Source organism: Eleutherodactylus coqui, chromosome 5 (assembly GCF_035609145.1).
Source record: "Eleutherodactylus coqui strain aEleCoq1 chromosome 5, aEleCoq1.hap1, whole genome shotgun sequence".
NCBI lineage: Eukaryota > Metazoa > Chordata > Amphibia > Anura > Eleutherodactylidae > Eleutherodactylus > Eleutherodactylus coqui.
Window position 1 is genome coordinate 162,938,758 of NC_089841.1, and position 25,705 is coordinate 162,964,462.

At 47.1% G+C, this 25,705-nt stretch overlaps 1 protein-coding gene across 1 annotated transcript in view; it reads left to right on the plus strand.

The window, feature by feature from the left end:
* The first annotated feature begins 3,993 nt into the window (after positions 1–3,993).
* LRRC75B (leucine rich repeat containing 75B) overlaps positions 3,994–25,705 on the plus strand; it is a 30,497-nt gene continuing 8,785 nt past the window's right edge. The window contains exons 1-2 of the mRNA XM_066601938.1: positions 3,994–4,358; positions 4,572–4,700. Of these exons, the coding sequence (XP_066458035.1) occupies positions 4,089–4,358; positions 4,572–4,700 (399 nt within the window). The 5' untranslated portion in view covers positions 3,994–4,088. The remainder of the gene's footprint in view (positions 4,359–4,571; positions 4,701–25,705) is intronic.

Sequence of the window (25,705 nt, forward strand, 5' to 3'; positions counted from 1 at the left end):
AAGATAGCGTGTATCAGTCATTTCTGATTTAGATAACTGGTAGAACATTGGTCAAGTATACCTGAGAAAGATGAAAAAAGCTGTTAACAGTTATGCCTGGCACCAAATAGTCACATATTTACCATTTATAATAGATACTTAAGAGCAGATATGAGCACATTTACATATACTAATATACCATCAAGAGGTATGTCAGTATGTAATTACAGTGTAGGATGTGCCAAATTCACCAAACCCGTTGTGTACCCGTTAAAGGGAATGCAGGGCAGCTGCCTGACATACTCAACTGCCACTTTTATAAATAGAAAAAAAATGGTGGAGGCCTTTTGTACCCATTTACTAAAGCAGGGGTCCCCAACTCCAGTCCTCAAGGACTACCAACAGGTCATGTTTTTAGGATCTCCTATAGTAAGAACCCCTGTGGCAATGTCTGAGGCCCCGACAATAATTACATCACCTGTGCAATACTGAGGAAATCCTGAAAACATGACCTGTTAGTGGTCTCTGAGGACTGGAGTTGGGGAACACTGTACTAAAGGACAATCCATGACTACTTGGCAAAATTTTACTATTAAAGTAAAATGGATGTTATAGCAGGGGAGGGAGCTCCCTCTTTTAGGGTGGCTTTACACAGGACAGCAATTGACCAAAAAATTGCTCAAACTAACAATTTTCAACAATAGTTGTCCCATCTAAATGCAAGACCAGTGTACTGAGCGGGAAATCGCTCAGTAGTTACCAGTCGCTTCATTTCAGCTCACTTAAATGAAGTGACTAGTAAGAAACTTCCTGCTCAGTGTAAACAGATAGTCGCTCAACTTTAAACAATTGCCTGTTCACAGTGAATGGAGTGGCCAGAAGGGGTTTCCTGAGCTCTGCCTCCATTCGCTGAATGACTATCGCTCTTGTGTGAAAGCACAGGAGCAATGAATCATTTGGACGATAGTGCCCAACAGTCATCCTGTGAAAAGTCGCTATTAGGACGGACTCACATGGACATAATTTTCATCAGTATTTTGTGAGCCAAGATTAGAAGTGGAACATACAGAGAGAAAGTATAATGGGCAGATTTGCATTTCTTCCATGTTTTTGACCCACTACTGGTTTTGGCTCACAAAATACTGAGAAGTGTGAAGGACCACTTAGGGTGGACTCACAGATTTGCACATGCAATACGCAGAGAATAGAACCCATTGTTTTCAATGGATTCTCTTATATTGTGTTTTCACGCGCGCAACATGCTTTATCTTTGTGTGCATTTGCACACCAAAGGCCCCATGGGAGACAATGGGGGTGCGCAAATTTGCACCCGATACCTACGGAATTGCTGCACAGTTTGTGGGAAATCAAACATATCTGGTACTAATTAGGCTGCACAACCTTTTAAATCAACCTGAGCCAATGTGAATGGTCCTAAACATTGCAAAAAGTACAGTAAAATGTATGCAAAGAAGATTCCTTCATGGCGTTGCACTACCGTGTGCGTTTTTGCGCATACAGCCATATGAGTCTGCCCTTAGATAGCATACAGCACTTCTTATAAACTATGGCTCCCACTCTCGCAGCCCTGCCCCATCCTTGTATCACATGGTCTTGCGCTGCAGAAAAAAGCAGGAAAGGAAAAACAAAAAGAAAAATGAGTTTCTGTACGTGGAAAGCAGTGGCATTTTATTGGGAGAAATTCAGAGGGCGCTGTAGTGCTCCGATACAATGATACAATGTGAGATTTCTATGGTCAGTGAAACATATGAGTCTTAGACCTCTGTGATGCTGCCTGTTCTGATATCCCTGCAGACCTTCTTATTTCTATAGAAAAAGGATTACAAAATGTCCCCAAATTTTCCAAATGTTCCCACAGTTAGGTGACATTTTGCTTCTTTTTTTTAGCATAATATTAAATTAACTTTCTAAATGTCTGATCATAAAGAAAAAGATCCCCATTTAGCAATTTAGCATCACTTGCTTGTCCGATACAAAATACCAAACATGAATAGAGCTTTAAGTATAAAATATCTAACATGTTGTCCTAAGTACTTGACATTATTAAAAAGGTTATCCCATAATCCAACATTTCTGTCAAAAGCCCAATACCTTCTTGGGGTACATGCACACGGCCTTTCTTTCCCCATCCGATTTTCGGAGCGAAAAATCGGTCTAAAAGTCAAGCAAAAATAACTCCTATTTATTTGAATGAGTGTAAGCACATGGACCTTTTCTACTCTGATGAATAGTCTGAGTAAAAAGAGTCGCAACATGTCCTATTCTTGTCTGATTTTCGGATGAGAATAACACATGTCAATATGCGTTCTCTAGCACATCAGACAGCGCGCTCATAGGATGTCCATGTGTTGACTAATGGGAGTTGTGCCCGAGAACCTCAAATGCAACTTTTTATTCGTCCATGTGCATGTACCCTTAAAATCATTAAATAGAATGCCACATCCCCAAATGAGCTTACTATTTGCCTCCCTTCTATGTATTTAGGCTCTAGTTGGGTGGCTCTACACGGGACAAATATCAGCCAAATTCATCATCATTCCACATCACTTCTATGGCATCATGCAATCGTGCTTCCTGCATCATTTCTGGTCCCCTCCAACCATTAAATATACCACCAGTGGTGCCTGCTGCTCCACACACTCCTTGGTGACCTTGACTTCCTACCTATTGGCATTTGGGTAAGTCTACGCTGGACTACCATCCTGTGTGATGTGCCTTCATAGTACATCTTCTCTTCCCCCTCTTTTTTGACAATGCTTCCTCCCTATTGTTTTATCCCTTTACTTTCTCAATGCAGTTATTTCTCCTTGTTTCTCTCCTCCAGCTTCCCATGTGTCCTGGCTGCTGTTCTGTTATAGCACTCTACATTAGAGTTGTACAAGCCTTCTTACAGTTCTATGCCTTTCCTATGTATACTACCCCCCTGTCCTTGGTTGTTTCCCCCCCCCCCCCTCTATCCATGTGTCTCTCCCTTCCTTTTTCTGTCCTCAGACTGCTGCCCCCTACTCCTTTGTTATTCTGTGCCTCTGTTAATCTGGGCTCTCTGTTTTTAGGATGATGAGGGACTCCATCCAGTGGCTCATGATGCCTTTATTACGTGTCAGCTGTGCAGATGCATTTTGTCCTGGCTCTGTATGCTATATTCCAATTATTTACTGTTTACAGTTGCTCTTATTATGTTTATTATTCCTATGAGTTTTTTTATTTTTGCTACTGTATCTGTTTCTACTATAGCTTGACAAAGAGCAAAACACTTGAAACATTGTGTTACTACTGCACACCTGCAATCCTCATAGTCACAAGAAATCTGCAACTTTATGAAATGGGTACTGTCCGTTTCTGTGAAAGCAGACATTTTTTGGAAACTTGACAGAAGAGGACAAGTCAGTGATTTATAACTTATGGCTGGAATTGTAGAGGCACAAGCTCTTGACTTTAAAATGATGAGTACTTAAGGAATCTATGTGTATAAAATCAGTCAAGGTGACAAGGGTGCAACGCATTTCTTGCATCTGATGTCTTGGATTGAGTCTAGCAGTGTCTACGTGACATTGCTATATATGTGGGAACATGTCACACCCTGACATAGTGCCCTCCCTGTTCCCTCTCTCTTAGACACACTGGCAGCCCTCCCTCCGCCACCCCAGACACACTGCTTCACCATCCCCCACCACTACATCTCCGCTCAGGATTGGTCAGACCCTGGAAGCTGGGATATAAACAAACAGAAGACAGGCAGCTGCAGACACAGACAGGGACTGAACATACACTGAGCATCCCTGCACACCCAGCACCATGCTGATCACGTAGATGCAACATAGGGACCAGTTCAGCACCAGCAGCCGTGGACAGCTCCTCACGTCCTGCACTAGGGGCTATGCTGATCCTAAGGAGTAGCAGGCAGGATCCATGGCACAGATGGTAGTAAAGGGGCTGCAAAGTATCCTCCCTTAGTAGTAATTGACTTTAACAGGAGGCACTGACATACACAGTAGAAGTGTGGGGGGGTCATATACATGTACATGCTGGCAGTGGTACAGTAGAGTAGCCTCTAGTGCAGGATACGTGGCAGCTACACCAGCAGGGTGATGGGGGGCCGACTGAGCAGACAGAGCAGCCTGGAAGATGATCCTGATGATGGAATGGAAATGGGTCCCCTGCGGGTGGAGGCTGCAGGGCCCCGCAGTGATTTTGCCCTCACTTCACTGATACTGAACTCGGAGAGGATCCCTGGGGTTCTGCGCAGAAATAAGCCAGCTCCATATGTGAAGAGAGCAGCCTGGATACGGGACATACAGGCACTGCTCCGGGACCACAAGCAGGAGCGGGCGCTGCACATCCTCAGACTGCTCCGCCAGGTGAGGGGCTCAGGGGCCACCGTCTACTGCATCTGGAGCTACGGCACATGCTACTCATTGTGGATACTATAGTGTCAGTACCCAGTGTAAATATGATAGCGCCTACTAGATGTATAAAGAGTACATAAATCAATGGTGTCACTTCCTAGATGTCACATCAGTGCTTAACCTTGGCCCAGACTGTGGTGACCTCTCCTTTTGCTGTCTCCGCAGGACCTGGGCCTGGAGGGGACATTCCTCAATGATATCTTATATAAACATGCCACTTTCCTCAACCTGGTGGATCCCATCTCCCATGAATTGCTACTCAGCCTGGCCAGGGAACTGCAGTGTCCAAGGAAGGTAAGAGTTAAAAGTGCTATAATAGTTCTTTATATCAGCAGTCCTTCTCTATCTAACACCAAACAGCTGTCAATACAAGCGATACGCCTCTGTATATGGAAAATGTGTGCTTCATGTATAATGGCATTCCGTACATAGACATGCCTCATGGGAATTAGCTTGCCCATGATTTTGTTTCTCTGCCTTTGCTTGGAGGGAAAACCTTCCAGAAACACTAAGGCTTGTACTGAATATCAATGATAAGAACATGTAACCAGGAGTGAGGGTGGAGGCTGAGAGGAGGAGGGGAAAGGGAGGAGAAAATACAAATAGCAAGGGAGGTAGGGGCCATGCAAAGAGATGGAAGGGGGAGAATGCAATCAAGAGAAAGGCTGGAGGGTAGGAAAAACAAAAACAGCTAGAAGTGCAATAAATGTGATATAAAGTGCTTGTCATTTGGAAATTAGAAAGGTATAATATGTATATATAATATCTAATAAGAAAGGGGAGAGTAGTCCAGTGTACATGCTTTTCCTGGCAGAAGCAGTGATAGAGGCTTTGCTACTATAGCTTAAGCCACATGCAGTTATAGTAATAAATTTTGATCCCACACATATAATCTAAAGCTTTTTGATAGTTTTTTTGCCCCAGAGTAAAGCTTATATTTAGAAACTACATTTATAATTTGTTAATCAGTGCTACATCTGTATTTCATTCATGTTGGCTGCAATAAAATAATATTAGAATAATATAACAGCAGATCCCGTAGAATTACAACCTGTTGGTTTCCTTAAGACCCACCCCATCGTTTAACTGTGCCAGTTTTACAGATACAAAGCCAAACCTAGAAGGGTTATATTGCAAATTAGGAATAAGTTGAAGCTCAAACCTTCCTCAGTTGCTTAATCCACTAATATCTAAAGAACATAAAAATATCCTCATAGTATAAGTGCTGTAAGTAGATAATACAGTATGTGAGTGCCACCACTGTGCAGATTTTGCACATTTGATCTAAATGTAAAATAAACAAATACCTGTTCAAATGAAAAACTACATTAATGACTTCTAGAAAATAGGATGGTGATATATATATATATATATATATATATGCGCGCACACATACATATATACACACACACACACACTTTATACTTGTGTTACTAACAAATAAAGCCAGCTATGGACAAACAGATGTCTTACCAACAGCATCAGACATAATGAATAAATATAGGATATTGAATACCACTGCTGTATAAAGAGTCCCTCCCCCTGTCCTTGAAGTTGGACATCTAAAAATCAAATTCAATAACTTGACCTTGAATGATTTGCACCCCACATAATGTAGTTATGTGTTCTCTGGCAGCCATTCTGTGGAATTCAGGGAATTTGTCACTTCCATTTCCCCACAGAGAAGTGAAAGAGATTAAGTTCTAACAGGCTAGTCAGAAAACTAGGTTAACAAAAATTAAAAAATTTTAAAAAACAACAACGTTTCATGTCCTGTTTTAAAATCCGAATTAGTTTTCATCTCTGTGATAAAAAGGCAAAATTACACTTTTTATTTGGTGTTTACAGAGTTAACTTAGTTTTATTCTTTAAACTCTTTGAATGGGCCAACAACTTTTATTGCAGAAAAAGAGCTGAATGTCCATTTATCACCTAATTCTAGGTTGAGCAGGCTCCAAAAGAAATGCAGATAGACAACTGTTTATACAGATTGAACATCCACATGCCCTTATAGTGAGAGGACTACAAGAGAATTAACTATTTAGCATTCATGATATTTGCCCCCTTATTGTCTCCCTGTCCAGTCCTAAACAAGGAATTTGCCTGATGAAGTAAGTGGCAGCTCTGAAACCCAAGTCAAAGTCTGAAAGTATTAAAAATAAATGTTTGACAATAGAACCGTGTTCACATTTTGAGAAGCCAGCTAAGTCTGAGAGGTGTCCCCTTGTTCCTCTTAGCCTCAAGGAAAGCAGAAGGAACGTAGTTCTGTTAGGTCTTCTGGGATTTCCCCCTTCTATTTTATAACGGTTTTGCTTGTATTGCATGTCAATTTGACTTTTAACTTTTGGTAAGCACTGCAGCTATTTGTGTTAAAACTTTATTAAGTTTAGTCCTCATTTGCTCTGAGCCTATAGCCTTTGATAGTGTTAACCCTTTGACTACTGGAGAGCATTATGTGAATGTATGTAAGACTTTTGGCCTGTTTACCTGGAGTGGTGGGCATTGAGTATCAGGGGTGTATGGACTGTGTTGGGGAATGATTTATGCTCAGTTTACAGTCTGATTAGAAGGTGAGTGCAAGACTGAGTGAGTGAAAATACACTCCCAATTCCAAAAACCTTTGGATGCTGTGTAGAATGTAAGTAAAATGGAAAAGAATGCAGTTATTTGGAAATCTCACATAACGATGTTTTATTCACCATGGAACACATATCAGAAGTTGAAAGCAAAACATTTTTCTATTTCATTTTTTAAAAATGACTCATTTAGAAATTCAGGGCAGCAACACATCTGACAAAAGTCGGGCTAGAGCCATGTCTACAATTGTGCAGCATCCCCTCTTCTTTTTACAACAGTCTGTAAATATCTGGGAAGTGAGGAGACCAACTGCTGGAGATTTGGGAGAGGAATGTTGCCCCATTCTTGTCTGATGTAGGATTCTAGCTGCTCAACAGTCCAGGGTCTTATTAATTGGAATTTTGGTTCACAATGTGACAAATGGTTTCTATTGGTGAAAACTCTGGACTGCAGGTGGCCGACTCAGTACCTGGACTATTTTGGGAAGCCATGGTGTTGTAATGGATGCAGTATGTGGTTTAGAATTGTCTTGCTAAAATATATGCAAGGTCATTTCCTAAAAAAGATGTACAGATGGTCCCCGACTTGCGAACATGTTCCGTTCCAGGAGCCTGTTCGCAAGTCCATTTTGTTGGCAAGTCGAACAAATGCTTGTATGGAGCCGGATCACGGGTGGATCCCGCTCCATACAACGTCGGGTGCGGGCTGTTCTTACAGCGGGCACCCGGCGGCAGCAGTTCCGACGAGCCGCGCCACTTGTCGGAACTGTTAACACTTTAAATACCGCTCCGACAGCGGTATTTAAAGTGTTAAGAGTTCTGACGAGCGGCTCGTCGGAACTGCTGCCGCTGGGTGCCCGCTGTAAGAAACAGCCTGCCCCCGACGTTCAGGGGGCCCGTACAGCGTCCCATGATGAGATTGCGGGACGCTGTGTGGTTGCTAGGCAGCCGGGAACCTCCTGAAAGGCCCCAGGGCTGCCTATGCAGAGTGCCCATCAAGCGCACGGCTTGATAGGCGCTCTGCATAGACAGCCCTAGGGCCTTTCAGAAGGCCCCTGGCGGCCTAGCAACCGCGATCTGACCGGACAGGCTTCTATCAGGCTTGATAGAAGCCTGCCCTGTCCCTGCACAGTATGATGTAATGCCATAGCATTACATCATATTGTGCAGGACAGATAGTTCGTATCTTGCGAAATTCGTAAGTCGAATGTTCGCAAGTAGGGGACTATCTGTATTCTGGGTGGAAGCTAATGTTCTAAAACCTCTATATACTGCTCGGCATTGGTAGTGCCATTTAAGATGTGTTAACTGCCCATGCCATAGGCACTTATGCAACCCCATCCAACCATAAGTGATGCAGGCTTTTGAACTGTGCACTGATTACAAGCTGGATGGTCCCTCTCTTCTTCAGTCGGCAGGACCTGGCATCCATGGTTTCCAAAATGAATTTCAAATTTTGATGCATCTGAGCATAGAACAGTTTTCCATTTTGCCTCAATCCATTTTAAATTAGCTTTGATTTAGAGAAGATGCTGGCATTTCTGGATTGTGTTAATATATGGCTTCTTCTTTGCTTCATACAGCTTTAACTGGCATTTGTGGATTGAATGTGAATGGTGTTCTCACACAGAGATTTCTGGGAGTATTCCCGAGCCCATGCAGTGATCTGCATGACAGAATCATACCTGTTATTAATGCAGCGATGCACGTAGATCTTGAGCATGCAATGTTGACCACCAGCCTTGTCCCTATGAATTCCTACACATTCTCTGAATCTTTTGATGTTATTTACCATATACGGTGGGATATTCAAAGTCTTTGTAATTTTGCATTGAACATTCTTCTGAAAATTTTGAGATGGAGTTCTTCACAGATTGGTGAACCTCTGACCATCTTTACTCCTGAGAGACTCTGCCTCTCTAACATGCTCTTTTTATATGCAGTCGTGTGACTTTGTAGAAAATTGCTCCTCCAGCTGTTTTTTATTAGTACCAATTACTTTTCCAGCCTGTTACCCTGTCCTAACCTTTGTCAGATGTGTTGCTGCCATCTATTTCTAAATATTATTTTTTTTTAATGAAATGGAAAAATGTCTCTTTCAACTTCTGATAGGTGTTCTATTGTGAATAAAATATGGTTATACAGTGGATATAAAAGGTCTACACGTGTTAAAATGCAATTTTTTGTCATGTTATAAAACTGGACAATGATGAATCATTTCAGATTGATTTTCACTTTCAATGTGACCCGTTATCTATACAATTCCATTCAAAAACAAACTGAAACCTTTTAGGGTTTAAAAAAAATGTGGTTGCAGCAATATACACACCCTAAAACTTTGTTGATGTACCCTTTGGCTTTATGACAGCATTTAATCTTTTTTGGGTAGTTGTCCATCAGCATGGCACATCTTGACTTGACAGATTTTGAGCACTTTTGCAAAGAAGAGTGGGCAAAGATTTCCAAGACATCTCATGTGTACTGCCCTCTTCAGGTCAACCCACAGATTTTCAATGGGATTTAGGTATGGGCACTGGCTGGGACATTCGAAAACTTTGATCTTATTCTCGCGAAGCCATTCTATTGTTGATTTGCACGTATCCTTTGGGTCTTTGTCGTGTTGAAAGGTGAAATCCCTCTTCATCTTCGGCTTTTTAGCAGAGGCCTGAAGATTTTCTGCCAAAATGAACTGATATTTGGAACTGTTCATAATTCCCTCCACCTTGACGAAAGCTCCATTTCCAGCAGCAGAAAAACAGCCCCAATGCATAATGCTGCCCCGACCATGCTTCACTGTGAGTATGGTGTTTTTTTGGTGATGCACAGTGTTGGCTTTGCTCTAAACATACCTTTTGGAATTCTGGACAAAAGTTCATCCTTGGTCTCATCAGACCATAACATGTTCTCCCAAATACTTTTGGCAGACCTGATGTAGGTTTTGGCAAGACATAGAAAAGGCTTTCGTCTCGCTACACTACCCCACAGTCCAGACATATGAAGAGTGGCGCTGCAGAATATGTTGGCACTATATAAATAATTTATTCACTGAAAAAGCCAGAAATGCAATACCTGATAATCTGCAAAGCAGGCACAATTGCCATAGGCACGATCGCCGTTAGGCAGGCACAATCGCCGTAGGGTAGGCGCAACTGCCGTAAACCCTTAAAGCTATGCAGTCAGCCAGACTATGGTGTGGAGGAGCAACATGTTCATTGCAGACTAATATGCAGTCACCCACTCAACCCAGCCCAGATTGGGGAGGAGCGACTGCATACAAACATAGCCTGCACATGTGAACGATACCAAAGGTGCCAGCCAAAGATGGATGGTACCCCACCAAACAAGATATCAATGCTCACTGATGTAACAGCGGGTTGCCCTGTATCTCCAAAGTGGGCCACACTGGCTGACATCTTGGGCTCCCCCAAAAACTCTAGCAAACTTCATACAAAAAATACTGATGCATACTAGTATATGTGGGTGTTAGTACTGCATTTTGGCCAAAACGCATAGGCTGACGGCGATTGTGCCTGCTTTGCAGATTATCCGGTATTGCATTTTTGGCTTTTTCAGTGAATAATGTCTTTGTTGTTTTCCTCACCTCTGTGATTTTATCACTATATAAATAAAGATTATTATTATTATTAATACAGGAGGTGGTTGTCACATGCACTACACAACCAGTACTTGCCAGAAATTTCTGCAGCTCCTTTAATGTTTCTGTAGGCCTCTTGGAAGCATAATGGACCAATTTCCTTCAGGGAAGGATTGTGGTGGAATTGCATTGTAAGGATGTTAGTGGATGACCAGAGATGTTCTCTAGAGTCTACGCCAAGGAAAGTCACAGGTTCTTCTCCCTCTTACACCGCAATGGATCCGTGAAGGAGAGCAGCAATAAGGAAGAAGATAACGCCAATGGACAGGGAAGGGGTGGAAACATATAAATCTTCTAATCCACAATTTCCCTCTGGTCTTTTCATCATTTTTCAGGGGCATCCAGTTTTTGGTAATGTCATTGTTATGCCAAATTTAATCCACTTCTTGATGACAAACACTTGAATATGGTGTGCTGTGCTGTCAGCTTGCTCACTTCATATATCTCACGATCCACTGCTTGCTCAAGCGGGTTCACCTGCCCCCGGTCCTGGGCTTTAAACAGAGAATTCCATGCAGGAAAAAGTGTAATCCACGCTTGCTTGCAGAGTAAAATTTGTAATCTTCCTTTATTTAGACATATTTAAAATTGCCAGGTATACACATCTCTAACCAGACGCGTATCGGCTGCACAGAGCCTTCGTCAGTGGTATGACAGTCTTCACTATGTTCCATGGTATACGTGATGCCTTGTAAATTCTTGGTCCCCTTCTCCTGACTGATACCTTTCAACAAACAGATCTCTTTGATGTGCTGTAAGCTCTTTATGGCTTTTGCTGAAAAATGCAACTAAGAAAATGTCAGGAAAATCCTTCTAGAACAGGGGTCCCCAACCGCCGGGCCGCGGACCGGGGCCGGGCCGTTGGGTGTTCAGCGCCGGTCCGCGGCACCGCCGGGAACTTTTACTCTAAACACAAGGCCCGCGGGCCGAATCTGGCCCGCTGCCTTGTGCTATGTGGCCCGCGGCGTGCCGACGCCGCTGACCACCGAAGCGATTACCAGCGAGGGCGCCGCAGCTCCCCGCTGGTAATCGCGCTGATGCCGGCGCACACTGACGTCTGTGCAGCCAGGATACTCTTCCCCGAGTCCCCTGCTCATTAGTTCCGCAGGAGAGGACTCGGGGAGGAAGCGTTCCGGGCTGACGTCAGGGCAAGCAGACAGACAGCGACAGCAGGGAGGAGGTAAGTATATGGGTTGGGGGGCTGCCTATTACGGGGGGGGGGGGGCTGCCTATTACGGGGGGGGGGGCTACTTATTACAGGGGAAGGGGCTGCCAATTACTGGGGGGCTGGTTATTACTGGGGGCTACTTATTACAGGGGAAGGGGCTGCCTATTTCTGGGGGGCTGGTTATTACTGGGGGTGGGGGCTACTTATTAGGGGAAGGGGCTGCCTATTACTGGGGGGCTGGTTATTACTGGGGGGTGGGGGCTACTTATTAGGGGAAGGGGCTGCCTATTACTGGGGGGGCTACTTACTACTGGGGGACCTGCTTATTACTGGGGGGTTGCTTACTGGGGAGGGGGGAGGGAGTGTGCTTATTACTGGGGGGGAGGGCTACTTATTACAGGGGAAGGGGCTGCTTATTACTGGGGGGGGGGGGGGCTGCTTATTACTGGGGGGGGGGCTACTTATTACAGGGGAAGGGGCTGCCTATTACTGGGGGGGGGGACCTGCTTATTACTGGAGGGGTTGTTTACTGGGGGGGCTGCTTATTACTGGGGGGGGGGGTACTTATTACAGGGGAAGGGGCTGCCTATTACTGGGGGGGCTGCCTATTACTGGCTGGGGGGACCTGCTTATTACTGGGGGGAACCTGCTTATTACTGGGGGGGGCTGCTTATTACTGGGGGGGGTGTTCTTATTACAGGGGAATGGGGTTGCTTATTACTGTGGGGGCTGGTTATTACTGGGGGGGGGGACCTGCCAGGATACTCTTCCCCGAGTCCCCTGCTCATTAGTTCCGCAGGAGAGGACTCGGGGAGGAAGCGTTCCGGGCTGACGTCAGGGCAAGCAGACAGAGAGCGACAGCAGGGAGGAGGTAAGTATATGGGTTGGGGGGCTGCCTATTACGGGGGGGGGGGGCTACTTATTACAGGGGAAGGGGCTGCCAATTACTGGGAGGGCTGGTTATTACTGGGGGCTACTTATTACAGGGGAAGGGGCTGCCTATTACTGGGGGGCTGGTTATTACTGGGGGCTACTTATTACAGGGGAAGGGGCTGCCTATTACTGGGGGGCTGGTTATTACTGGGGGTGGGGGCTACTTATTAGGGGAAGGGGCTGCCTATTACTGGGGGGGCTACTTACTACTGGGGGACCTGCTTATTACAGGGGGGACCTGCTTATTACTGGGGGGTTGCTTACTGGGGAGGGGGGAGGGAGTGTGCTTATTACTGGGGGGGGAGGGCTACGTATTACAGGGGAAGGGGCTGCTTATTACTGGGGTGGGGTGGGGGCTACTTATTACAGGGGAAGGGGCTGCCTATTACTGGGGAGGCTGCCTATTACTGGGGAGGCTGCCTATTACTGGGGGGGGGGCTGCCGCCTAGTACTTGAGGGGGGGGGGGCTGCCTATTACTGGGGGTGGGGCGCTGCCTATTACTGGGGGGGGGACCTGCTTATTACTGGGGGGGACCTGCTTATTACTGGGAGGGGACCTGCTTATTACTGGGGGAGGGGCTGCTAATTACTGAGAGGTGGGGGCTGTCTATTACTGGGGGGGGAGATAAATTATATGCTGCCCTATGTGTGTGCTGGGGGGGGGGGGGAGATTATACACTGCCCTATGTGTGTACTGTCAGGACATTCTAATGTCATAACTAGATAAGAATGCACTAAACTCCAACCCCCTTCATAACCCCGCCCCCTATAACCAAAGCCCCGCCCATGTCCCGCCCAACCCTGCCGGGCCTTGTAAAAATGATCTTGCTTGAAGCCGGTCACTGGTGCCAAAAAGGTTGGGGACCACTGTTCTAGAAGACCTAAACTTTATATAGGGGAAATCAGAATCCTTGTAAATAATGTCAGCGGAGTGCTGGCTACTATTTAACATATTAAATGTGATGGGCTAATTCTGAACACAACCACATCCCAAAATATAAGAGGGTGTTCACACTTATGCAATCACATTATTTTATTTTATTTTTTTTTTGGGGGGGGGGGGGGGGGTTCTATCCTAAAAGATTTCAGTTTCTTTTCCAATGGAATTGTACAGATAAGGGGGCACATGGAAGCTGGAAACAAATCTAAAATGATTCATCTTTGGCGTACTTTTTAACATGAAAAAAGCCTGGCATTTTAACAGTGGTGTGTAGACTCCTTATATCCACTGTATGAGATTTACAAATCATTGCATTCTTTTTTTTTTTTAAACATGTATTTAAATTTTATACAGTGACCCAATCTTTTTGGATTTTGGGTTGTAGATTAACTTGTTGCAGTCACACTCATGTCCCTTGTTGGGAAAGTGCGTACATGACATCTCCTACCACTGTTTTTATATAGATATTCCTATAGCCGGTATTAGTGTATCTTGACGCCACCGGAAGCTATGGGTTTAACAGGAAGAATGCCCCTCACACCCCTAGCTCCTGATAGGGTCAATACTGTAAGGTCCTGGAAGGTGTGAAACTCCATTTGTGGGAGCCGTAAGCAATGCAAGTGAGCAGCTGTGCTTACCGCCTGTACCCCGTGGCTGCCGCTGTGGCCGCCAAACTGTCTCCCTTCTGCTCAGCCGTCCCTGTAGGTTCCCTGCTGTCCTGATGCACTGTCGGGGGGAACGATCTCAGGCAGTGCAGTGCAGCGTGGCCCTTCCGTGTCCCTGCTGCACTCCTGCACTGCCTGGACGCCGTCAGTGAGTTCCCCCCCCCCTCCCCCCCACCGCTGTGTCCTCCATGCTGCCGAACAGCAGGGGGAAAAACCTCCTTCTGCGGCTCTTCAGGGCACTGTGCCGTCTGTCATGCCAACCCCGCTCTGCTGTTCTACACAGAGCGGCGTGGTGTCTTCTAACCTGGCGGCGGGATTTCAGGTAGCGCAATGCGCACGAATCCCGCTCTGCTCTTGTACACAGAACGGGATGGTGTCTTCCGAACCAGCGTCGAGGAACGGCCTTTCAGGTGGCCCAATGCGCACCTGCTGTGGGGTACATGGATGTCAACAGTTGTAGGTCCCCTTACAAGCTTAGCTCTTCCACCTGGAGCTTCACGTTAGTAGGCTACCAGGACCTGTAGGCAAGGCAGCAGCTTAGCCAATGAGGTACAGGGGGCGTCACCCCCCGTCAATCTTGACTCCACCAGGACTGCCTGGTGGCGTCAAGATACACTAATACCCCTATAGCCTTCTGTACAAATACAATTTACAGTCAATTCTAAATAACCTATGTTTTTCAAAATAAACAGAATCTCTTGCAAAGTGAACATATCAGGGCTAATGCCCACGGACGGATTATCAGGCATCCTTCGCGAAATCCGCAGCAATGTCCATCCATAGACATGCCATGGTAAACGACTCGCCCCTGCACACGAGCGGAAATCAACTGCGATTTTCTGCTCAAGGGGGGGAAAATCGCAGCATGTTCTATTCTGTATGAAAAATTGCACTGGCAGCTTCCACTGCAGTCAATGGAAGCCATCCGTCTTGCGATACTTCTGCTGTGAGCACTGCGGAAGTACCGTGAGAATCCATGTCACAGCCCAGCACCGGTGCATCATGCGCTGCACTGCGCATACGTGCGAGACACTCGCGGCGGATCCGGAGAGGTGAGTATAGGGTCTCTAGGGGGCTCCGGGTCCGATTTTCGGAGGCAGAATCCAACCCGGCTGTGGGCATGAGGCCTTAATCAAGGTCTGCAGAAGGTGTGCAACACTGAATAATCAATAATGCATATTAATATTGCACCACAAATACAATAAAAACTGCCATTCTTAGTGAGAATATGGTTCAAGATATAGTTGAGCACACTTTGACTTCTGATATACAGTCTATAGTGGCAATGTCTGCGTGGGGCAGAATTGGCGACAACACAGCGGCACACTCGGTCCATGCAAAAGTCCACATTACTCTTATTTTCTTCAATATTCAGTGGTAGCAAGGAAATCCAGTGCAAACACATCAGCCACTGGCAGCACCTACACTTAGTGCTATGAAAAATAAACGCTTGCCCATCAATGCACTAACTAGTAGTTACCTCACTACACATACCCAACAGGGTGTCAGTCCGGAGTTTGTCCTTCCCCGTCAGACTCGTGGTTGTACCACAACCTGGTCTGCCACAGATGTCAGGCTTTTAGTCTCTCTCTCAGCCTGGCCTAGCTCTGGCTTCTACTGTTTCTCTGAAAATAAGACAGGGTCTTATATAAATTTTTGCTCCAAAAGATTTTACTTTTTTACATGTATAGCTGCCTGGACACTATTTAAATTGACTTTTTAATTATCTCTAACTAAGGCTTATTTTTGGAGTAGGGGATATATTTCAAGCATCCTCAAAAATTCTGAAAAATTATACTATATTATCAATGGATTTTTCAAAATCATGTGAGGGCTTATTTTCAGGAAAACAGAGGTAGCAGCACCATTGCTCTGGCATTGAGCCCTGTTTTCTTAGCAACAACTCGGGCATCCAGAAAATGTGTCTGGAATTTTTAGCTTCTCCAGACACTACATCTGTCCTTGCTAATTAGCACACCCTCAGTACACATAAGGCCTGTTTACAGCTCCCCTGCAGGCCATTCAGTCCCTATACATATATATTGTGTGAACGGGCCACTTTAAGCTCCCTGAAGTGGCCCGTTCACATCATCCGAGGCGCGGGCTGCGTGCTTTCCAGCTCCCATGGGAGCCCATGGAAAGCACGCAGCAGAGATAGCACATGTCCTATCTTTGCACGCACCTCGGAGCCAACATGCGAGTTTGCACTCGCATGTCCTATCTTTGTTAGGTGCGCGGAGTTTCACCCCCCCAACAATCATCCATGTGAACGCTTCTATAGGAGCCTATTGGTTCCTATTAGAAGCGTGTTCTGTGTGTTGCCAGCAGCTCGAAAAGTATTTTCGTCTGTATGAGCCCTAATGTATACAGTGGAGTATGCAGAGGTCAGACGTTTTGCAGATAGATGAAGAGTTTACAGCTAATGTGGTGTGACTAGAGTACTACTTAGATGGAGATTGTCTTAAGGTGTCTTCCACTAAGTACACAATATAGGACTCATCCTGTTTTTCACAGGTCAATAAATAACTGAAGTATGCCAGAACATAATGTTTAATTAAATTAAAACAGACACCTTCTACGTGACTGCAGAGCTGCGTCAATGAGTGACTGACCATAGGCTGTAAATGTGTAGTAGCAAGAATGGAAAATGTCTGTAGAAAGGAGAGTTTTATATGCCATTACATCTGTGATGACAATTCCAGCGAGTCTAACATTTCAGCAGTAGCACTGACAGCTGCAGCAATGCAGAATGCTAACTTCCTTTGTTAGGAATCTACTTTTGCAGACAAAGAAAAAAGACAACTTAATATTTGATTGAGAAACTTAGTATTGACATAAATACTAGAGATGAGCGAGCACCAAAATGCTCGGGTGCTCGTTACTCGAGACAAAATTTCCGCAATGCTGGAGGGTTCGTTTCGAGTAACGAACCCCATTGAAGTCAATGGGCGACCCGAGCATTTTTGTACAAAGGTTTTCATTTGTGAAAATCTGGGCAATTCAAGAAAGTGATGGGAACGACACAGCAACGGATAGGGCAGGCGAGGGGCTACATGTTGGGCTGCATCTCAAGTTCCGAGGTCCCACTATTAAGCCACAATAGCGGCAAGAGTGGGCCCCCCCCCTCCCAACAATTTTTACTTCTGAAAAACCCTCATTAGCAAGGCATACCTTAGCTAAGCACCACACTACCTCCAACAAAGCACAATCCCTGCCTGCATGACACTCCGCTGCCACTTCTCCTGGGTTACATGCTGCCCAACCCCCCCGCACAACCCAGCGTCCACAGCGCACACCAAAGTGTCCCTGCGCAGCCTTCAGCTACCCTCATGCCACACGCTGGCCTCATAGCCACACCACCCTCATGTCTATTTATAAGTGCATCTGCCATGAGGAGGAACCGCAGGCACACACTGCAGAGGGTTGGCACGGCCAGGCAGCGACCCTCTTTAAAAGGGGCGGGGCGATAGCCCACAATGCTGTACAGAAGCAATGAGAAATCCAATCCTGTGCCACCTCCATTAGGAGCTGCACACGTGGGCATAGCAATGGGGAACCCATGTGCCACACACTATTCATTCTGTCAAGGTGTCTGCATGCCCCAGTCAGACCGGGGTTTTTTATAAATAGTCACAGGCAGGTACAAAACTCCGTAATGGGAATTCCGTGTGCACCCACAGCATGGGTGGCTCCCTGGAACCCACCGGCTGTACATAAATGTATCCCATTGCAGTGCCCTGGACAGCAGAGCTAACATCAGATTAAATGCAGGTGGGCTTCGGCCCACACTGCATGCCCCAGTCAGATTGGGGTTTTTTATAAGTAGACACAGGCAGGTACAACTCCCTATTGTGAAGTCCCTGTGGACCCACAGCATGGGTGGCTCCCTAGAACCCACCGGCAATACATAAATAAATCCCATTGCAGTGCCCAGCACAGCTGAGGTAACGTCAGGTTTAATGCAGGTGGGCTTCGGCCCACACTGCATGCCCCAGTCAGACTGGGGTTCTTTAGAAGTGGACACATGCAGTTACAACTCCGTGTGGACCAACAGCATGGGTAGCTCCCTGGAACCCACCGGCGGTACATAAATATATCCCATTGCAGTGCCCAGCACAGCTGAGGTAACGTCAGGTTTAATGTAGGTGGGCTTCGGCCCACACTGCATGCCCCAGTCAGACTGGGGTTCTTTAGAAGTGGACACATGCAGTTACAACTCCGTGTGGACCGACAGCATAGGTGGGTCCCAGGAAGCCACTGGCGGTACATAAATATATCCCATTGCAGTGCCCAGCACAGCTGAGGTAACGTCAGGTTTAATGCAGGTGGGCTAAAAATTACTAGGATTACACTGTAGGCGAGGGCCCAAAAAAATTGGTGTACCAACAGTACTAATATACCTCAGAAAAATTGCCCATGCCCAACCAAGAGGGCAGGTGAAACCCATTAATCTCTTTGGTTAATGTGGCTTAATTTGTAACTAGGCCTATAGGCAGCCCAGTTAAAATAAAAATTGGTTCAGGTGCAAGTTTCAACGCTTTAATGAGAATTGAAACGTATAAACATTGTTTACAAAAGTAATATGAGTGAGCCTTGTGGGCCTAAGAAAAATTGCCCGTTCGGCGTGATTACGTGAGGTTTCAGGAGGAGGAGGATGAATATAATACACAGATTGATGAAGCTAAAAGGTCCCCATTTTTTATGGTGATAGAGAATGATGCTTCTATCCGCGGGTGCAGCCTACGTATTGTTTAGGTATCGCTGCTGTCCGCTGGTGGAGAAGAGAAGTCTGGGGAAATCCAGGCTTTGTTCATCTTTATGAGTGTAAGCCTGTCGGCACTGTCGGTTGACAGGCGGGTACGCTTATCCGTGATGGTTCCCCCAGCCGCACTAAACACCCTCTCTGACAAGACGCTAGCCGCAGGACAAGCAAGCACCTCCAGGGCATACAGCGCGAGTTCAGGCCACGTGTCCAGCTTCGACACCCAGTAGTTGTAGGGGGCAGAGGCGTCACGGAGGACGGTCGTGCGATCGGCTACGTACTCCCTCACCATCCTTTTACAGTGCTCCCGCCAACTCAGCCTTGACTGGGGAGCGGTGACACAGTCTTGCTGGGGAGCCATAAAGCTGGCAAAGGCCTTAGAGAGTGTTCCCCTGCCTGCGCTGTACATGCTGCCTGATCTCCGTGCCTCCCCTGCTACCTGGCCCTCGGAACTGCGCCTTCTGCCACTAGCGCTGTCGGATGGGAATTTTACCATCAGTTTGTCCGCCAGGGTCCTGTGGTATAGCATCACTCTCGAACCCCTTTACTCTTCGGGTATGAGAGTGGAAAGGTTCTCCTTATACCGTGGGTCGAGCAGTGTCTACACCCAGTAATCCGTAGTGGCCAGAATGCGTGTAACACGAGGGTCACAAGAAAGGCATCCTAACATGAAGTCAGCCATGTGTGCCAGGGTACCTGTACGCAACACATGGCTGTCCTCACTAGGAAGATCACTTTCAGGATCCTCCTCCTCCTCAGGCCATACACGCTGAAAGGATGACAGGGAAGCAGCTTGGGTACCCTCAGCAGTGGGCCAAGCTGTCTCTTCCCCCTCCTCATGCTCCTCCCTCTCCTCCTCCTCCACGCGCTGAGATATAGACATGAGGGTGCTCTGACTATCCAGCGACATACTGTCTTCCCCTGCCTCTGTTTCCGAGCGCAAAGCGTCTGCCTTTATGCTTTGCAGGGAACATCTCAAGAGGCATAGCAGAGAAATGGTGACGCTAATGATTGCAGCATTGCCGCTCACCATCTGGGTAGACTCCTCAAAGTTTCCAAGGACCTGGCAGATGTCTGCCAACCAGGCCCACTCTTCTGTAAAGAATTGAGGAGGCTGACTCCCACTACGCCGCCCATGTTGGAGTTGGTATTCCACTATAGCTCTACGCTGCTCATAGAGCCTGGCCAACATGTGGAGCGTAGAGTTCCACCGTGTGGACACGTCGCACAGCAGTCGGTGCACTGGCAGATTAAACCGATGTTGCAGGGTGCGCAGGGTGGCAGCGTCCGTCTTGGACATGCGGAAATGTGCGCTGAGCCGGCGCACCTTTCCGAGCAGGTCTGACAAGCGTGGGTAGCTTTTCAGAAAGCGCTGAACCACCAAATTAAAGACGTGGCCCAGGCATGGCACGTGCGTGAGGCTGCCAAGCTGCAGAGCCGCCACCAGGTTACTGCCGTTGTCACACACGACCATGCCCGGTTGGAGGCTCAGCGGCGAAAGCCAGCAGTCGGTCTGCTCTGTCAGACCCTGCAGCAGTTCGTGGGCCGTGTGCCTCTTCTCTCCTAAGCTGAGTAGTTTCAGCACGGCCTGCTGACGCTTGCCCACCGCTGTGCTGCCACGCCGCGCGACACCGACTGCTGCGACGTGCTGCTGCTGACACATCTTGATTGCGAGACAGAGGTTGCGGAGGAGGAGGAGGGTGGTTTAGTGGAGAAAGCATACACCGCCGCAGATACCAGCACCGAGCTGGGGCCCGCAATTCTGGGGGTGGGTAGGACGTGAGCGGTCCCAGGCTCTGACTCGGTCCCAGCCTCCACTAAATTCACCCAATGTGCCGTCAGGGAGATATAGTGGCCCTGTCCGCCTGTGCTTGTCCACGTGTCCGTTGTTAAGTGGACCTTGGCAGTAACCGCGTTGGTGAGGGCGCGTACAATGTTGCGGGAGACGTGGTCGTGCAGGGCTGGGATGGCACATCGGGAAAAGTAGTGGCGACTGGGAATCGAGTAGCGCGGGGCCGCCGCCGCCATCATGTTTTTGAAAGCCTCCGTTTCCACAAGCCTATACGGCAGTATCTCCAGGCTGATCAATTTGGCTATGTGGACGTTTAACGCTTGAGCGTGCGGGTGCGTGGCAGCGTACTTGCGCTCAAACAGTTGCGCTACCGACGGCTGGACGCTGCGCTGAGAGACATTGCTGGATGGGGCCGAGGACAGCAGAGGTGAGGGTGTGGGTGCAGGCCGGGAGACGGTCGTGCCTGTGTCCTGAGAGGGGGGTTGGATCTCAGTGGCAGGTTGGAACACAGGGGGAGAGGCAGTGGTGCAAACCGGAGGCGGTGAACGGCCTTCGTCCCACCTTGTGGGGTGCTTGGCCATCATATGCCTGCGCATGCTGGTGGTGGTGAGGCTGGTGGTGGTGGCTCCACGGCTGATCTTGGCGTGACAAACCTTGCACACCACAGTTCGTCTGTCGTCTGCACTCTCAGTGAAAAACTGCCACACCTTTGAGCATCTCGGCCTCTGCAAGGTGGCATGGCGTGAGGGGGCGCTTTGGGAAACAGTTGGTGGATTATTCGGTCTGGCCCTGCCTCTACCCCTGGCCACCGCACTGCCTCTTCCAACCTGCCCTGCTGCTGCACTTGCCTCCCCCTCTGAAGACCTGTCCTCAGTAGGCTTAGCAAACCAGGTGGGGTCAGTCACCTCATCGTCCAGCTGCTCTTCCTCCAAATCCTCTGTGCGCTCCTCCCTCAGACTTACTGCCCTTACTACTACCTCACTGATAGACAACTGTGTCTCATCGTCATCGTCCTCCTCACCCACTGAAAGCTCTTGAGACAGTTGCCAGAAGTCCCCAGCCTCATCCCCCGGACCCCGGGAACTTTCCAAAGGTTGGGCATCGGTCATGACAAACTCCTCCGGTGGGAGAGGAACCATTGCTGCCCATTCTGGGCAGGGGCCCGAGAACAGTTCCTGGGAGTCTGCCTGCTCCTCAGAATGTGTCATTGTAATGGAGTGAGGAGGCTGGGAGGAAGGAGGAGCAGCAGCCAGAGGATTCAGAGTTGCAGCAGTGGACGGCGTAGAACTCTGGGTGGTCGATAGATTGCTGGATGCACTTTCTGCCATCCACGGTAGGACCTGCTCACACTGCTCATTTTCTAATAAAGGTCTACCACGTGGACCCATTAATTGTGAGATGAATCTGGGGACACCAGAAACTGTCCTCTCTCCTAATCCCGCAGCAGTCGGCTGCGATACACCTGGATCAGGAGCTCGGCCTGTGCCCACACCCTGACTTGGGCCTCCGCGTCCTCGCCCGCGTCCACGTCCTCTAGGCCTACCCCTATCCCTCAGCATGGTGTATTACGAGTAGAGCAGAAACAGAACGCTGTAATTAAATGTGCCGCTTATTGGCCTGTGGTTGGAGGCTGACTTCCCTTACGGAACGCACAGCAGAGCCAGGAAACAATTTTGCGCACGCCTGTAGTGAGACGTAGGTGCGTATCACTGAGCTAGTGGAATTCACGGCACAGAAGCAGTCAAGTGGCCAAAGGGCAGTGGTAGGCCTTAAGTATTTTGCTTCCCTTTTTTTAAATGGTGAGCTGAAACAGCAGACAGATACTGTAGGCAGCATATATTATGTATACTGTTTCCCTCTGGCGCTATCACGGCGGTGATGTAACGGGTACAGCAGAGCCAGGAAACAATTTTGCGCACGCCTGTAGTGAGACATAGGTGCGTATCACTGAGCTAGTGGAATTCACAGTGCAGAAGCAGTCAAGTCGCCAAAGGGCAGTGGTAGGCCTTAAGTATTTTGCTTCACTTTTTTTAAATGGTGAGCTGAAACACCAGACAGATACTGTATGCAGCGTATATTATGTATACTGTTTCCCTCTGGCGCTATGACGGCGGTGATGTAACGGGCACAGCAGAGCCAGGAAACAATTTTGCGCAAGCCTGCTGTAATGCTTAGCTGCGTATTAATTAGGACTACTACCCCCAGCAGACACGCAGTACACTGAAGACGGTCACAGGCAGCCCAAATATAGTGTTTTTCCCCAATTTTTTGAAAAAGCTCACTGCCTATATAGACAGTATATCTCTTTCACCTTTCCCACTGTCCCTGCCTCACCAGTACTGCCCCTATACTCTGTACAATGACTGCAGACTGAGGACGCTATGGTCTGCACGCCCAATATACAAAAAAAAAAATTGTGCAACACTGCTAAAAGCAGCCTCAACAGTACTGCACACGGTCAGATGTGGCCCTAAGAAGGACCGTTGGGGTTCTTGAAGCCTAAAATAACACCTAACGCTCTCCCTATAGCAGCAGCAGCATCAGCAGCACTTTCCCTGATCTCTGTCAGAATGCATCTGTGGCGAGCCGCGGGCGGGGCAGATTTTAATACTCGGGTGTCATCTGATCTCCCCAGCCACTCACTGCAGGGGGGTGGTATAGGGCTGGAACGTCACAGGAGGAAGTTGAAATGCCTTCCATGTCTTTCTATTGGCCAGAAAAGCACGCAAATGTCTCAGAGAGGAAAGTGAAAGTAACTCGAACATCGCGTGGTGCTCGTCTCGAGTACCGAGCATGTCGAACACCCTAATACTCGAACGAGCATCAAGCTCGGACAAGTACGCTCGCTCATCTCTAATAAATACTCATCTTTTCAGATAAGTGAGGCTGTACGCTGGAGGAGCCCTAGGTGTGTAGCAGATATAACAATGGAATTCAATTTTCATTGTGCTTATGGAAATTAAAATTTCCTACTTCCCTAACTGTGGTGCAGTTGTGGGTGGCGACAGCCGACAGGAAGCTCTGGCGTGGGCTGGTCCACAAGGTCACGAAGAGTTGGAAGGGACTGAACGAATAAACAACAAACTTCCCTAACAATTGTGGTTTGTTTCCTAGAACTGTTTGATGTACTTTACCATCAGTGTTGCAACAGAGGAACAGACGTGTCCTCTCTCTCCTGTGTTCCTCATATACTGCAAAGTTCTAGAAAAAAAGAAGCAAACCAAAAACCATAACAAAAGATTTGCTGCACCCCTACATACATACAAACACTGAGCAATCACTTTATTAGAGGCACCTTCCCATTCACGATTGACACTTTGCATGGAAATTTTCAGAGTGCAGCATAAAATTATATGTCCAAGTTTTCTGTGGCTCATTTTCAGTGTGAAATTAGAATGGGAAAATTGAACGATTTGAGCAACATAAGGCTAGGCCCAGTAATTCAGAAACTGCCAATCTTGCGGGATTTTCTCATTCGCTACAGTGTTGAGAGTATACAGAGAATGGTGTGATTGAAGAAAAACATCCAGCGAAAAGGGATTCTATGGACATAACTTGTTGACATAAGGGGTCAAGGGGAATGTCAAAAATCGTTCTGGCAAACAGGCAGTGCATAGTCAAGCAATTTGCAGCCAAATACAAGGCTGGTGTTCCAACTAATGTGTCCAAATGTAAAACTCATTGTTTCTTAGCACAAATGGGCTATAACAGCAGGAGGCCAGTTTGAGTGCTATTGCGGTCTAAGAGAAACACAAACACAAGATTCAGTTGGCAAAGGATCACAGAAACTGGGATCACTGAGCAGTGAAAAAAATGGACTGGTTAGATAAATACAGAGTTTGTTATACTATATTTATGGGAAGGTCCAAATTTGACGCAAGCAGCATTAATCAATGAACCCTTTCCTTTGGGTGTCAACTGTTCAGGCTGGTGGAGGTAGAGAAATTGTGAAGGGCAGGGGTGCACTACATGCTGCCCAGGGGCCATGGACTTACTGTGCAGCCGCAATGATCTGGACATAGAAATATCTATGCGTGGCTGCTTACGTGTAGTTTCCATGTAATAGAATCGTAGAATTGTAGAGTTGGAAGGGACCTACAGGGTCTTCTAGTCCAACCCCCTGCTCAATGCAGAATTACTAAATCATCCTAGACAGATGTTTGTCCAGCCTCTGTTTGAAGACTTCCATTGAAGGAGAACTCACCACCTCCTGTGGCAACCTGTTCCACTCATTGAATACCCTCACTGTTAGAAACCTTTTTCTAATATCTAATCTGTGTCTCCTCCCTTTCAGTTTCATCCCATTGCTTCTAGTCTTTCCTTGTGCAAATGAAAATAGGGCTGATCCCTCTGCACTGTGAGAGCCCCTCAAATATTTGTAGGCCTCTATTAAGCTTCCTTTCAGCCTTCTTTTTTTGCAAGCTAAACCTTCCCACATCCATTAACCGCTCCCCATAGGACATGATTAGCAGACTGCTTACCATCTTGGTAACTCTTCTCTGAGCTTGCTCTAGTTTGTCTATGTCTTTTTTAAATTGGGGTGCCCAGAACTGGACACAGTATTCCAGATGAGGTCTGACTAAGGAAGAGTAGAGGGGAATAATTACCTCACATGATCTTTACTCTATGCTGCTCTTAATACATATAAGAATTGCGTTTGCCTTTTTGGCAACTCATGTTCAGTCTATGATCTATTAGTATATTCAAGTCTTTTTCACATGTGCTGCTGCTTAGCCCAATTCCTCAAATTCTGTATGTGATTTCTTCATTTTTCTTGCCCAGATGTAGGACTTTGCATTTATCCTTGT